Source organism: Cherax quadricarinatus, chromosome 10 (genome assembly GCF_038502225.1).
Source record: "Cherax quadricarinatus isolate ZL_2023a chromosome 10, ASM3850222v1, whole genome shotgun sequence".
NCBI classification, from domain to species: domain Eukaryota; kingdom Metazoa; phylum Arthropoda; class Malacostraca; order Decapoda; family Parastacidae; genus Cherax; species Cherax quadricarinatus.
The window spans coordinates 6,073,912-6,088,204 of NC_091301.1; the positions used below are offsets into that span (position 1 = coordinate 6,073,912).

A 14,293-nucleotide genomic window follows, 5' to 3' on the forward strand; every position below is an offset into this window, starting at 1 on the left:
CAGCCTCGCTGGTGATAATACAGCCTCTCTCTCAGCGCTGCCACCGTGGCAGTCAACTCTCATTGTCTCGGCTCTTGAGATTTACCCGGTAATCCATTTTTCTTTCCGAGATTTAGGACAGTGTTTTAATGACTCCCTTGATGCCGGTTAGGGGCTCGTGTCTGGATGCCGGTTAGGGGCTCTTGATCCAATGAACTAGATTTATCCTCACTTTCCTTGGATCAAAGTTGATTGCCTTTCATTCCCCAGGCGCTGTTTCCTAGGGGTTTAGCGCTTCCTCTGTTTAAATGAAAACAATGATATATTATTCAAGGGATAACTGTTCGTTTTTATGGAAAATTGATTTTGGAAGCTTTTTCCTCCCAACTTCCACGAGGAAAACTTATCAGAATATATTTCCTGGAATGCCTCTTTCTCCTCGCTCGTACTGAACATCTGACATAACATGGAAAGAAGGAACACCTCAGCAGGCCTACTGGCCCATGCGAGGCAGGTCCGAGTCTCTTACCGGCTTAAGGTAATGCGCTAACCTAGTCAGGTCAGGTCATATTCACTTAAAAAAGGAGCACGGCATCTGACCCAGTAGCACAAGCTAGTCAGGTCCAAGTCACACCCACCCACACCCACTCGTATATTTATCTAACCTATTTTTAAAACTACACAACGTTTTAGCCTCTATAACTGTACTTGGGAATTTGTTCCACTCATCCACAACTCTATTACCAAACCAGTGCTTTCCTATATCCTTCCTGAACCTGAATTTTTCCTGTCTTGACTAGATATTTTTAGTACTGTTTACATCCCCTTTATTCCTGTTTTCCATTTATACACCGTAGTCATATCCCCCTTAATTCTACGCCTTTCTAGATTATTATTATTATAATCAAGGGGGAAGCGCTAAACCCGGAGGATTATACAGCGCCTGGGGGGGGGGTGGAAGGCATTCAGGCTTAATTCGGGGAACTGGAGCACAGATCCAATTCCCTAAATCAAGAGCCCCTCACCAACATCAAGGAACCTTCCTTGAGGGGCGCCTTTCTAGAGTGCAGATTCAGGGCCCTTAGCCTATCCTCATAAGGAAGATTTCTAATACATGGGATCAACTTTGTCATCCTCCTTTGTACGTTTTCAAGATCATTTATATCCATTCAGTAATACGGTGACCAAAACTGTGCAGCATAATCTGGGTGAGGCCTAACCAAGGATATATAGTTGAAAAAACAACCTGAGGACTTCTATTATTTATGCTTCATGATATGAGGCCAAGGATTCTGTTCGCTTTATTGCGAACACTAATGCACTGTTGTCTTGGTTTTAAATTACTGCTAACCAGAACTCCCAGATCCTTTTCGCAATCGGTAATATTAAGGTCTACATTATTTAGTTTATATGTGGCATGGTTATTTTCCTGTCCAATGTTTAGAACTTTGTATTTGTCTGTATTATACTATATTAAACCAGCAGCTTATATTCAGCTTGCTACACAAACATCGACTAACACCTGGTATCCTTTTGTGTGTGTGTACTCACCTAGTTGTGGTTGCAGGGGTCGAGTCTCGGCTCCTGGCCCCGCTCAGTGAGCTTTATCATACCTCTCCTTAAGGCTATGTATAGATCCTGCCTCCACTGCATCACTTCCCAGACTATTCAACTTCTTGATAACTCTGGCTGAAGAAATACTTCCTGACATCCCTGTGGTTCATCTGAGTCTTCAACTTCCAACTGTGACCCCTTGTTGCTGTGTCCCATCTCTGGAACATCCTGTCTCTCTCCACCTTGTCTATTTCTCTCAGTATTTTATATGTTGTTATCTTATACCCCCCTCTCTCTCCTGTCTTCCAGTGTCGTCAGGTTGATTTCCCCCTCTCGTAGGACATACCCCTTAGCTCCGGGACTAGTCTTGGTGCAAACCTTTGCACTTTCTCTAGTTTCCTTACATGCTTGGCTAGCTGAGGGTTCCAAACTGGTGCTTCATACTCCAGTATAGGCCTAATGTACACAGTGTATAGGGTCCTGAATGACTCCTTATTAAGATGTCAGAATGCTGTTCTCAGGTTTGCCAGGCGCCCGTATACTGCCGCAGTTATTTGGTTGATGTGCGCCTCAGGAGATGTGCCTGGTGTTAAACTCACCCCAAGATCCTTTTCCTTGAATGAGGTTTGTAGTCTCTGGCCCCCTAGACTGTACTCCGTCTGTGGTCGTCTTTGCCCTTCCCCAATCTTCATGACTTTGCACTTGGCAGGGCTGAACTCCAAGAACCAGTAGCGGGACCAGACCTGCAGCCTCTCCAGATCCCTTTGTAGTTCTGCCTGGTCCTCGTTCGATTGAATTCTCAGGGACACTTCGGAGTTTATTCCTTCCGTCGTGTGTGTGTGTGTGTGTGTGTGTGTGTGTGTGTGTGTGTGTGTGTGTGTGTGTGTGTGTGTGTGTGTGTGTGTGTGTGCGTGCGTGCGCGCAGTGAGAAACTCAACGAGTTTAGAGGAAACTTGTCCATTGAGTCTGACAATTACGTGGATGATGACGTGGTACAGCCCAGTCCCGGAGTTTATCCCTGCTAACATCTGGGTACTGACAAGTTGCAACTGTTGGTGTGTGTAACACTTGCACGAGGAAGGGAATTGCAGGAAAACTAACCAAAATTGAAGTGTGCGCGACTTAGAGGCTAGTGTGACAGCGTCTTCACAATGGTGAGATAAACAGTGTTGTTCTAGCATTGTAAATTCGCATATTTCCCTATTTTTTATACTTTTATACAAAATTCAGTCAAGTGAATCTCTTAAAGTTTTGGATTTTTTTAATATCTCTGTATAAATGAAAACAAAGTAAACTGTTCAAAATATGTACGCGTATTCCTACATAGTTGTGCTTACGTGGTTGACAGCTCCCGGGCCTTGCCTTATAAATATCTTAGTGTAATTCATTACCACTGAGGTGTCTTCTACTCTTCCAAAAGCTGGGTCACCTTAATTAGGTATTGAAGTTTGAGTGGTTCATGTCTAGAGGTAGTAACCTCTTGGTGTGTCACTCTCCTCTCAGTGTGTCAGCCAGACTAAAAATATAAGAATATATAATGATCGGTAATAATACTGGAAATAGATAAACGGATATATATGCAACATGAGACATTAAGGCAGTGCTTTGCCTACCTAGGTCTGTCAAGCCATTATAGCATTATCCTCACTCTTGCCTTAGTTTCAACACTCGCGTAATACTAATTATTATTATTAAAGATTAGCCGGTATTCTCCCGGCCCGGGCCTTTTCCAAGTGGTGGCCCGGCCTTGGCTCCCTCTTTAAGGAGTGTCTGAGACCTAAAATAAATACCTCCCCCATCCTTGAAGGGAAGTGTAGGTACATCATGTGGGGTGTGCAGCACGTACAGCTGTTGTTGTTGTTGACAGGTAATGTACCAGAGCAGTGTGGTGTTGAACCTGCTGGTGGTGGTGTTTGCAGCAGTGTTCCTCTCCCGCTACCTCCTCAACACCTACTCCTCGCTCTTTCCCTGGCTGCCCAGCTCCTGCCACAACCGTCAGTACCTCTTAACTACACCATTAGTTATGTAGCAATTTAAATTTTTCGTCGTGTGCAACAATCGCAATTATGCAATTCACCTTAAAGGAAAAAATCCAGGGGCTTTCGTTATTTACATCTCAGGGGAGTGCTGTTATACAGAACAATGCTAAGATTCACTGATGTTATGAACGTCAGAGCTTGGGAAATTAAACGTGTTTAACTTTCGTGAATTTATAATCTTTAATGACGTACTGCCGTTACAGGTGTCTCTGAAATTGATAACTGTTCTCCAAACAGTTTAGTGGCACATATTGAATCTAAGGACTATGGCCCCCAACATTGTTGATAGCTAAGCAAGTTAGTGGTAATGAACTACTTAAAATTTTTCACTTAAATAGTACTGAGTTGTTTATTAAGTCGTGAATTCTCCCAACAGAATGCTTGGATACATACTTCGCTGGTCCACCCAACTTTACAGACCCGGCACTATTGTCGATGGTGAGGGAAAAGTACCTAACTCCACCACCTGCTAATCCAGACACCACACCCATCGACATTAACGAGCCAGTGTGGAGCAGACTGGTAGACTGGAATGTGGTGCAGGAGCAACTGAAGGAGATCTGGCAGGGGCAGGTACGTAGAACACTGCTCCACTCATGGGGCCACCGCCTCAGTGGTCATATTAAGTTTTTCCTTGTGTTATATTGTTTTTTTTTTTCATTGCAATTTGAAGGGTCCACTCCTTCAAATTGCCGTCCAGTGGGCCTGACATCTATGGTTGGCAAGTTACTGGAATCAATTGTAGCTGACATTATTAGGAGTCACCTTGAAGAGCATAACTTTATAAATGAATCTCAGCGTGGGTTTACGAGAGGTCGTTCCTGCCTGACAAACTTATTGATGTTCTTCAATAGAACGTTTGAGGCGATGGACAGTTATAAGGAGTATGGTGTTTATTGGGATTTTTGTGGGGCCTTCGATGGAGTGCCTCACGGGAGACTCTTGAGAGGGGTGGCAGCTCATGGTATAGGAGGTAAAGTTCTAGCATGGATGGAGGCGTGGCTTACCAATAGAAAGCGGGGAGTTTCCATTAATGGGTTCAAATCAGAATGGGGCTTGGTTACTAGTGGCGTTCCGCAGGGATCAGTTTTGGGCCCTCTCTTGTTCGTAGTTTACGTTAGTGACCTTGATGAAGGGATTACGAGTGGCATGAGCGGGTTTGCTGATGATGCAGGGATAGGCCGTATGATTCATTCTGAGGAGGATAGCAATGAACTGCAAGAGGATTTAGACAAATTAATGTCTTGGTCTGAAAAATGGCAGATGAAGTTCAATGTGGATAAGTGTAAGGTACTGGTCCTTGGTAATGAAAATAACCCTCGAAGCTATAAACTAGGTGAAGTAGAGCTTTATCATACAGAGTGTGAAAAGGACTTGGGAGTCATGGTAAGCAGAAACCTAAAGCCAAGGCAGCAGTGCCTAACTGTGCGCAACAAGGCAAACAGATTACTTGGATTTATCTCAAGAAGTATAAGTAACAGAAGCCCAAAAATTATTTTACAGCTCTATACATCACTGGTGAGGCCTCATTTAGATTATGCTGCTCAGTTTTGGTCTCCTTACTACAGGATGGATATAGACTCATTAGAGAACATACAGAGAAGAATGACTAAAATGATTTACTGTGTAAAGAATCTCCCGTATGAAGATAGACTTAAGGCCTTAATCTTCACTCTCTGGAGAGACGTAGAATGAGAGAAGATATCACTGAGGTGTATAAGTGGATGACGGGCATAAACAAAGGAGATATTAATAAGGTATTGAGGGTGTCGAACCAGGTAAGAACCAGAAATGATGGATTTAAGTTGGATAAATTTAGATTTAGAAAGGACATAGGTAAGTCTTGGTTTTCTAACAGAGTTGTGGATGCGTGGAACAATCTTCCCAGTGGGGTGATAGAGGCTAGGACCTTGGGTAGCTTTAAGAAGAGATTGGACAAATATATGAGTGGGAGGGGCTGGGTTTGATTAGTGTCATTGGGTACGGGAGTTAATTCTTGGGTAGCTTTGGGTAACATTGTCCTCTTCGCTTTCGGGCTGAGTGGACGCACTGCGCAAACAGCTCCTGCTTTCTCTGGTGCGCAACTTCCTGTTTTCACCAAGATGGCTGCCAGCTACTGCAGGAGGAGCAACACCGTGTGTGTTGACCTTGTTAAAGGCGCAATTTACCCTATGAATGCCTCTGTTTTATTACCAACGATTATACGGGACACGTTTGGCATTGAAGTTGAAGAATTGCACGGAATAGCACTTAATGGTTCATCACGAATCTTCATAAAATTCTGCACAGTGGAGACATATGAAAGGACGGTGACTCAGTACCAGAAGAACATCACCGTATCATCTGGTCTGGAGGTACGCCTGCGGGATGCCTCAAAATACTACACCTGGGTGAGGATCCGCAACGTTCCTTTCGAGGCAGACGATGTGGATATCAGAGAGACATTTCAAAGATATGGTGAGGTGCATGATATAACTTCAGTTCGATGGACGGAGGGAATCTATGAAGGGTTGCCGGCTGGATCTTACACCGTCAAGATGTCTTTAAGAAGACCTATTCCATCGTATGTTGTCCTGGAGGATTTTAGGACACAGCTGTATGTGACCTACGCGGGACAACGCAAGACGTGTCGCCTGTGCGGCGCTTTTGACCACATGGCGGCTGGATGTGGTAAAGCAGCAGCGCCGCGGCCTTGGGAATGGCAAGTAGTCACAGAGTCTCAGGCGGTACCTCTGCCGAAGACTTTGAGTGCAGCAGGCAAAGGTAATTGGGCGGACGAAGTGGAGGGCGTGTTAGAGAATTGTGTGACACTACCAGTGGCTTCGGATGCTCCCCCGCAAACGGGCCCGGGAGTTGAGCAGCAGCCTGTGAGGGTGGGAGAGACCGGTGATACACAGGAGTTATCTACGCCCCTACAGGAGATGATTAAGTCTTTCCTGGACGTGCCTGCGGAGGAGAACCCATCTACAGACAGGAGAATTCTGATGGTTGAGAAGGACTTGATTGAGCAGATTCCAGAGCCTCTGGGGTCAGAGCCTGGCATGTTGCAGTTGCTACAGGTGAAATGAGGTGCACAAGGGGAATGGAAATACTGATATGAAAATTGAGGGCACATCTAGAAAGAGGGCTGGAGGCTCGTCGGATGAGGAGGTTATAACACCAGCTCAGCGTACAGGGAAGAAGACGTGGGCGGGAGTGATTAAGAAGGGGCAGGGTAGTGCACAGGGGGGGGAGGGGGTACAGGCGGGAAAGAGTGCACGGGAAAAGACAGAAGTAGCAAAAAGTGGAACAGACAGGACACAGAGACATAGAGGAAAGCCACCCTTTCTGAATCTTTAAGTGTCTAACGATAAACGTGAATGGCCTTAGAGCTGACGGTAAACGAGTATGGTTGGAGGATGTTTTGCGGCGTTTTAACATTGATGTGTGTTTTATTCAAGAACACAATTTCAAGTATGGCAGAGAGTTGAGGCTGAACGGTTTTAGGATGTATGTTGGTAGTTCAGGGAAATTAAAGGGTGGGGTGGCAGTGGCAGTGAGGGAGTCCAGCCCATTCCACGTGCTCAATTGGGAAGAGGGAGGGGAGGGGAGGGTGGTGAGGGTGGAGGGGATATGGGGTGAGATTAGAGTATGTTTTCTGGGGATATATATGCCGGCAGATAGTAACATACGGGTAAAGGTGAATTTTGTAAGGGAGGTTTTGCTTTTCTACATGCGGGGTTTACCAGTGGTTTCTATAATAGGTGGGGATTGGAATTGTGTAATCAGGAATAAGGATGTGGAGCCGAGAGGGGCAGGGTGTGTGCTTGGGGTATTGAGGGATTTGTTGGGGGATGCAGGGGTTTATGACATAGTCAGGGGCGATGGGTGGAAAGTAGAGCACACGTTTATGCGGAGGGGTTATGCGGCCAGGTTGGATCGTATATATATAACTAGAGATATAACAGTAGAACGTGTAATGACGATAGATTTAGGTTTTTCGGACCATCGTGCCGTTTTGGCAGAGATGGCATGGGAAGGGATGGTTCGTAGGTATGTGGGTTATTGGAAAATGAATGTGAGGTTACTTCAGGGAGAGGGGGAGGGGTTGTTTTTTAGGGAATGGTGGAAGCAACTATGGGAGGCTCGCAACGAAGAGGAGGATGTCTTGGAATGGTGGGAGAAGCACGCTAAATTGCAGATTAGGGAGTATTACCAGCATAGAGGACGGGATGAGGCGAGGTGGAGGTATGGTTTACAGAAATATTTAGAGGGGCAGCTAAATGATTGTTATGAAAGGGGAGGGGGGGATAGACATGGAGAAATAGAGGTTTTAAGGGGAAGATTGAGGGATATACAAAATTCTCGTTTTGATGCGATACGTGTGAGGGAAGGTTTAGAGGAGGTTCTATGGGGGTGACAAACCGTCAGGATGTGTTTTGAGGAGATTTAGGAATAGGCAACAGATGACCACGATTATGGGATTAGAGGTGTGTAAAGGGGTGGGGGATATAGGGTGGGGCAGGTACTTAGTACCACCGATGGAATGAGCAATTATGCTGATTATTGGTTTAGGGAGAATTTTAAGCAGAGGGAGGGAGGAGAGAGGGAGGGAGAGATTCTGGGAGAAGGAATTCGAGGTATTTTAGGGGAGGAGGAGAGTGCGGTGATAGAGGGTAGGATCAGTGAGGAGGAGGTGGAGGCGGCGATAATGGGCTTGAGTAGGGAAAAAGCGCCGGGCATTGATGGAATTCCTAATGATTTCTATATTACACATTGGGATTGTATGAAGGAATGTTTGGTCCGGTTGTTTAACTGTATGAAAGAAAGGGGAGTGTTGGGGGAATCGCAGGGCACGGAGGTACTAGTTTTGGTCTATAAGGGAGGGGGGGGAAGAACTTGGGTGCTTTTAGGGCGATCTCCCTCATGTGTGCAGATTATAAAGTTTTTGCGAAGGTTTTAGGTAACCGTATGAAAAAGGTGCTTGACCAAGTCCTACATAGAGGACAGTGTGGGATTCCAGGTCGAAGTATGCGTGAGGGGCATGGAAGAATTAAGGATTTTGTGGAGGGTAGACAATGGGGGGGATCTTAGGGATTGATTGGAAGCAGGCTTATGACAGTGTAGATAGACATATGTTGTGGTGTATTTTAAAAAAACAAGGTTTTGGTGATGAGATTGTGCGCTGGGCGACTACTTTGTATACGCCTGCAACGGTCAGGGTACAGGTTAATGGGAAGTTAGGGTTGCCGGTGCAGATGGGGATGGGTTTGCGACAGGGTTGCCCCTTGTCTCAAATCCTCTTTGCATGCATGCAGGACCCTTTTTATAGGCTTATAGAGGAAGGAGTGTGGGAACAGGGAGAGGTGGGTCCTGGGAGATGTGGTATTGTGGGGTATGTGGATGACACCACAGTTTTGGTAGGAGGGGAAATAGGATTGGGGAATGTGGGACGTATAATAGAGATTTTTGGTGGGGCGACAGGGATGAGGGTTAATGGAGCAAAGTCAAAGTTATTAGAAGGCACGTGGGTGGGGGGGGTTGGGGGAACAGTATGGGTGGAACGTAGTGGATAGAATTAAGATATGTGGGGTTGTGTATATGGCGGACGCTGGGGAGGCACAGAGAATAAATTCCAAGGAAGTAGTGAGTAGAGCGATGGGTAGGATGCGCGGGTGGAGGGCTGGGGATGTAACATTGCAGCAGAGGGTGGTGGTAGTAAATACACTTGTGTACAGTAAAGTGTGGGGCGTGGCAGAAATATATCCCCTGAGGTCGTGTGATATTCAGGAACTGGAGAGGGTGGTTTTGAGGTATGTGTGGGGTTATGGGAAGCCATGGCTACGGAAGGAGGTGGTGATGATGGGCGTGCGGCAGGGTGGGCTGGGTCTTATACCTTTGGACACACGAGTGAAGGCAGTGTATGTGAATCAGCAGTACTTGAGGTTGGGAGGGGAGAGGGGTAGAAGGGTGGGAGAGGTCATGAAGGATGTGCAAAAATGGTGGAAGGGAAAGGCACTACTGGAGTGTGAAGAGATGGTGCGAAATTTGTTGGCAGTAAGGGAAGCAAAAAAAGTAAGGGTAAGTAGGCTTGGGAGGACAGGTTGGCAGGGTACAGTGATACAGGGAGTAGCTACATACCCAATGTATGATTGGAGGGGCATTTGGGAAGACTTTCGGAAGATCAGATTAAAGCCAAGGGTTCGTGAAGTGGTCTATAGATTCTTTATGGGAATTCTAGCTACAAGGTCAGTGCTATATAGAATGGGTTATGTAGGTGCTGGCACTTGTTTGCATTGTGAGGAAGAGGAGACGGCTTTTCATGCCATATATTTTTGTGAAAACTTGGGTTTTGTAAGGGCATGGTTAGCGAGAGTTCTGGGTATAGTGGCGGGAGGGGGGAGAAACATTTCGACTTTGAGGGCTTTGCATTTTGATGTGGGAGGGGTTTCCAAGGACATTCGGAGGGCAGTGATGTATGTAGTGGGAGATTTTTTGTATGTCTTGGTGCATGCGGGAGGTGGGGGGTGAATATAGGGTGCGGGCGCTTGCGGCGAGTGTGTATCGTACAGTATGCAGAAATAGGCTACTATATGGGAGGTTGTGGGTAAATAGTTTTCCCTTGGGTTATCGTAACCTGACGGTAGGTGTAATGTTAGGGTTGGGTGTAGTTTAGAGCTGGATTGGGCTGGTTCTCCCTAAACTGGCATTCTTGTTCTTTTTTGAGATTAGTGGAGGATGGAAGGTGGAATAAAAGTGTGGTAGTGGAGCATATGGGTGTAAAGTCGTTAGGAATGAGGGGGGGCGTAGGGGGGGTGAACTGGTGACATTTAGTTAAGAGACAGGGGTTCTATGACTTTCGACGTCAGGTACGAACTTGAGCATGGAAGGGTACGTGAGTTTGTGTTTTTAATACAGATAGCATGGGGTCAGGGGATGGCAGGGGGTGGCTTTCTGAAGTGTCTTTTGCCAGGTTGGTTTTGTTAATGATTGAGGTAGTACTGCCCGGTACATGTTTTATTAGGAGCCATAAGTTATATTGTGTAACTTAGTGCGTGACAGAGTAAGTCTGATAATGCTCTGGAACATTGTTAATAAACATATATATCTTGTTGAACATGATAATACATAAAAAATGGGAATATGTATTAGTGAGTGAGTTACAATTTCTAGTGTACTGTTACCATATTAGTTGGTATTCTTCACTTTGTCAAATAATTACTATCTATATATTGTTATAAGTTATTTATGTTAGTTCTTATTTTATACGTTTTAAGTGAACAAATGTAAGGTGTTGTGACTCTAGTGCAAGTGGCATTTATCTTGCACTGGGGAAAAGGGGAAGTGTAAAGTAAATATGATTGGATCATAACGAAATGTCATTGGATATATGTACACTGTATTTAGAAGACGGGAAGGATTGTGAGGATTGTCAATATATGTATTAATTCTTATGTAAATTTCATGGAACTCAGGGTGATAATAATGTACACCTATTAGTCGGATGATAAGTTTACCTGGAGTTTACCTGGAGAGAGTTTCGGGGGTCAACGCCCCCGCGGCCCGGTCTGTGACCAGGCCTCCTGGTGGATCAGCGCCTGATCAACCAGGCTGTTGCTGCTGGCTGCACGCAAACCAACGTACGAGCCACAGCCCGGCTGATCAGGAACTGACTTTAGGTGCTTGTCCAGTGCCAGCTTGAAGACTGCCAGGGGTCTGTTGGTAATCCCCCTTATGTGTGCAGGGAGGCAGTTGAACAGTCTCGGGCCCCTGACACTTATTGTATGGTCTCTTAACGTGCTAGTGACACCCCTGCTTTTCATTGGGGGGATGGTGCATCGTCTGCCAAGTCTTTTGCTTTCGTAGTGAGTGATTTTCGTGTGCAAGTTCGGTACTAGTCCCTCTAGGATTTTCCAGGTGTATATAATCATGTATCTCTCCCTCCTGCGTTCCAGGGAATACAGGTTTAGAAACCTCAAGCGCTCCCAGTAATTGAGGTGTTTTATCTCCGTTATGCGCGCCGTGAAAGTTCTCTGTACATTTTCTAGGTCGGCAATTTCACCTGCCTTGAAAGGTGCTGTTAGAGTGCAGCAATATTCCAGCCTAGATAGAACAAGTGACCTGAAGAGTGTCATCATGGGCTTGGCCTCCCTAGTTTTGAAGGTTCTCATTATCCATCCTGTCATTTTTCTAGCAGATGCGATTGATACAATGTTATGGTCCTTGAAGGTGAGATCCTCCGACATAATCACTCCCAGGTCTTTGACGTTGGTGCTTCGCTCTATTTTGTGGCCAGAATTTGTTTTGTACTCTGATGAAGATTTAATTTCCTCATGTTTACCATATCTGAGTAATTGAAATTTCTCATCGTTGAACTTCATATTGTTTTCTGCAGCCCACTGAAAGATTTGGTTGATGTCCGCCTGGAGCCTAAGTATTGATATTATTATGCTTATTGTAATATAATTGATTGATGAAATGTATAATCTGGTTTTTAGCTTTGGAGTAAAGAGATAAAAAGCATAGGGGATGGGGGATATTTTGTAAGCACAAAGATGAATCAGCAGTATGTATTTAGAAAATGTAAAAATTTTATTTTTCTGTGGCGGAGACGATAAGAGGTTCTCATATTCCTTTATGTTATTGTATTTTAATGTATTTTTAAATTCAGTGACTGATGGAGGTTATGAGTGGTGACAGCAGACACAGTTACTAGGCATGTGGGGGGGGGGGGGTGAAGAGTCAGCGGTAGTGTATTAAACCCACCACCGTCCACGATATTGATTGTTATCATGGGGTATATGAGGGTTAGAGTGTGGATTGGTTTCTTTGGTGGATGTGTGCCATCATGTTCAGATATTCCTTGTATTATAGTCAGCCTTTTAGATGGCTGGATTGTGTTTATACATGTTGTCAATAATGTCCTTAATGCTCTAATAAATGTATAAGAGATGTCAATGAGTATACTAAGGTGAAAGTGGTATGTTTTTCAAGGGGGGGGGGGAGTGTAAGCATTACTAGGTAGGACTATCGTTTTTATTATAAGACCATCTTTTCACGTGAAGCACAGTACATAAAAGTAGTGTTTGGAGTGCAGCAGCCAATTCTGATGTCATTATATAAGAACATAAGAACATAACAACGAAGGAACACTGCAGAAGGCCTGCTGGCCCATGCGAGGCAGGTCCAAGTCTCCTACCGGCTTAAGCCAATGCACCCGGTGGCCTGGTGGCTAAAGCTCCCGCTTCACACACGGAGGGCCCGGGTTCGATTCCCGGCGGGTGGAAACATTTCGACACGTTTCCTTACACCTGTTGTCCTGTTCACCTAGCAGCAAATAGGTACCTGGGTGTTAGTCGACTGGTGTGGGTCGCATCCTGGGGGACAAGATTAAGGACCCCAATGGAAATAAGTTAGACAGTCCTCGATGACGCACTGACTTTCTTGGGTTATCCTGGGTGGCTAACCCTCCGGGGTTAAAAATCCGAACGAAATCTTATCTTATCTTATCTAGTCAGGTCAGGTCACACTGACTTAAGGGAGGAACACGGCAACCGACCTGGTAGCACAAGCTATCAGGTCTAACTCACACCCACCCACATCCACTCATGTATTTATCCAACCTATTTTTAAAGCTACACAACGTTCTGGCCTCTATAACGGTACTTGGGAGTTTTTTCCACTCATCCACAACTCTATTACCAAACCAGTACTTTCCTATATCCTTCCTGAATCTGAATTTTTCCAACTTAAAACCATTGCTGCGAGTCCTGTCTAGGCTAGATATTTTCAGCACACTATTTACATCCCCTTTATTTATTCCTGTCTTCCATTTATACACCTCAATCATATCCCCCCTAATTCTACGTCTTTCTAGAGAGTGCAGATTCAGGGCCCTCAGTCTATCCTCATAGGGAAGGTTTCTGATACATGGGATCAACTTTGTCATCCTCCTTTGTACATTTTCCAGAGAATTTATATCCATTCTGTAATACGGTGACCAAAACTGTGCAGCATAATCTAAATGAGGCCTAACCAAGGATGTATAGAGTTGAAGAACAACCTGAGGACTCCTATTATTTATGCTTCTTGATATGAAGCCAAGGATTCTATTCGCTTTATTGTGAACACTTATGCACTGTTGTCTTGGTTTCAGATTACTGCTAACCAGAACTCCTAAATCTTTTTCGCAATCCGTAATATTTTTTTTTTTTTTTTTTTTTTTTTTTTTTTTTACACAGGGTTTGACAAGGTTAAGGATCCCTAGCTTTATTGACAGCTATTTACAGGTTAAGGATTCCTAACTTTATTGGCAAGCTAAGAGCTGTTACCTACATCAGCTCATTTGAAAGCATTTTTGTTATGAGACATACAAGTAGGGAACAGGACGAAGTTGGAGCCATCTGTGGGCCAGCATTTTCATTTGATCAACTGACGTTATCTCGTTGACATCATTATGCTGTACGAATGTGTTCCATACTCGAGTCATCCTGGGTATGTATGATCTCAGATGGAGTGATGTTCTGGAGAAGGGTACAGCCAGAGTGAAGTTGCTGCTTTCTGCCCGTCTTGTGGCATAAAAGCTTGTTTCACGCTGTCCTCGAAGTGGATCCAAGTGTGGTATTTTGACAATATTGGCCTTGTACATAACAGTAAGGCCACCCACATCCCTCCTATGTTGAAGGCTCTGCTGAAATGACAGATCTATCCAGGATGGGTCCAGGCGAGAGATGAGACGTCTT

General features: G+C 44.9%; 1 protein-coding gene across 5 annotated transcripts in view; it reads left to right on the forward strand.

Moving 5' to 3' along the window:
- LOC128687899 (uncharacterized) overlaps window positions 1-14,293 on the forward strand; it is a 29,492-nt gene that overhangs the window by 2,978 nt on the left and 12,221 nt on the right. For 3 of the 5 annotated variants that reach the window (XM_070083572.1, XM_070083573.1, XM_070083571.1), the window contains exons 2-3: window positions 3,401-3,527; window positions 3,949-4,145. In XM_070083572.1, coding sequence (XP_069939673.1) covers window positions 3,404-3,527; window positions 3,949-4,145 — 321 coding nt within the window. In that variant the 5' untranslated portion in view covers window positions 3,401-3,403. Of the gene's footprint in view, window positions 1-2,668; window positions 2,688-3,400; window positions 3,528-3,948; window positions 4,146-14,293 lie in introns of those variants that run through there. The other 2 variants (XM_070083570.1, XM_070083575.1) reach the window with 2 other exon arrangements.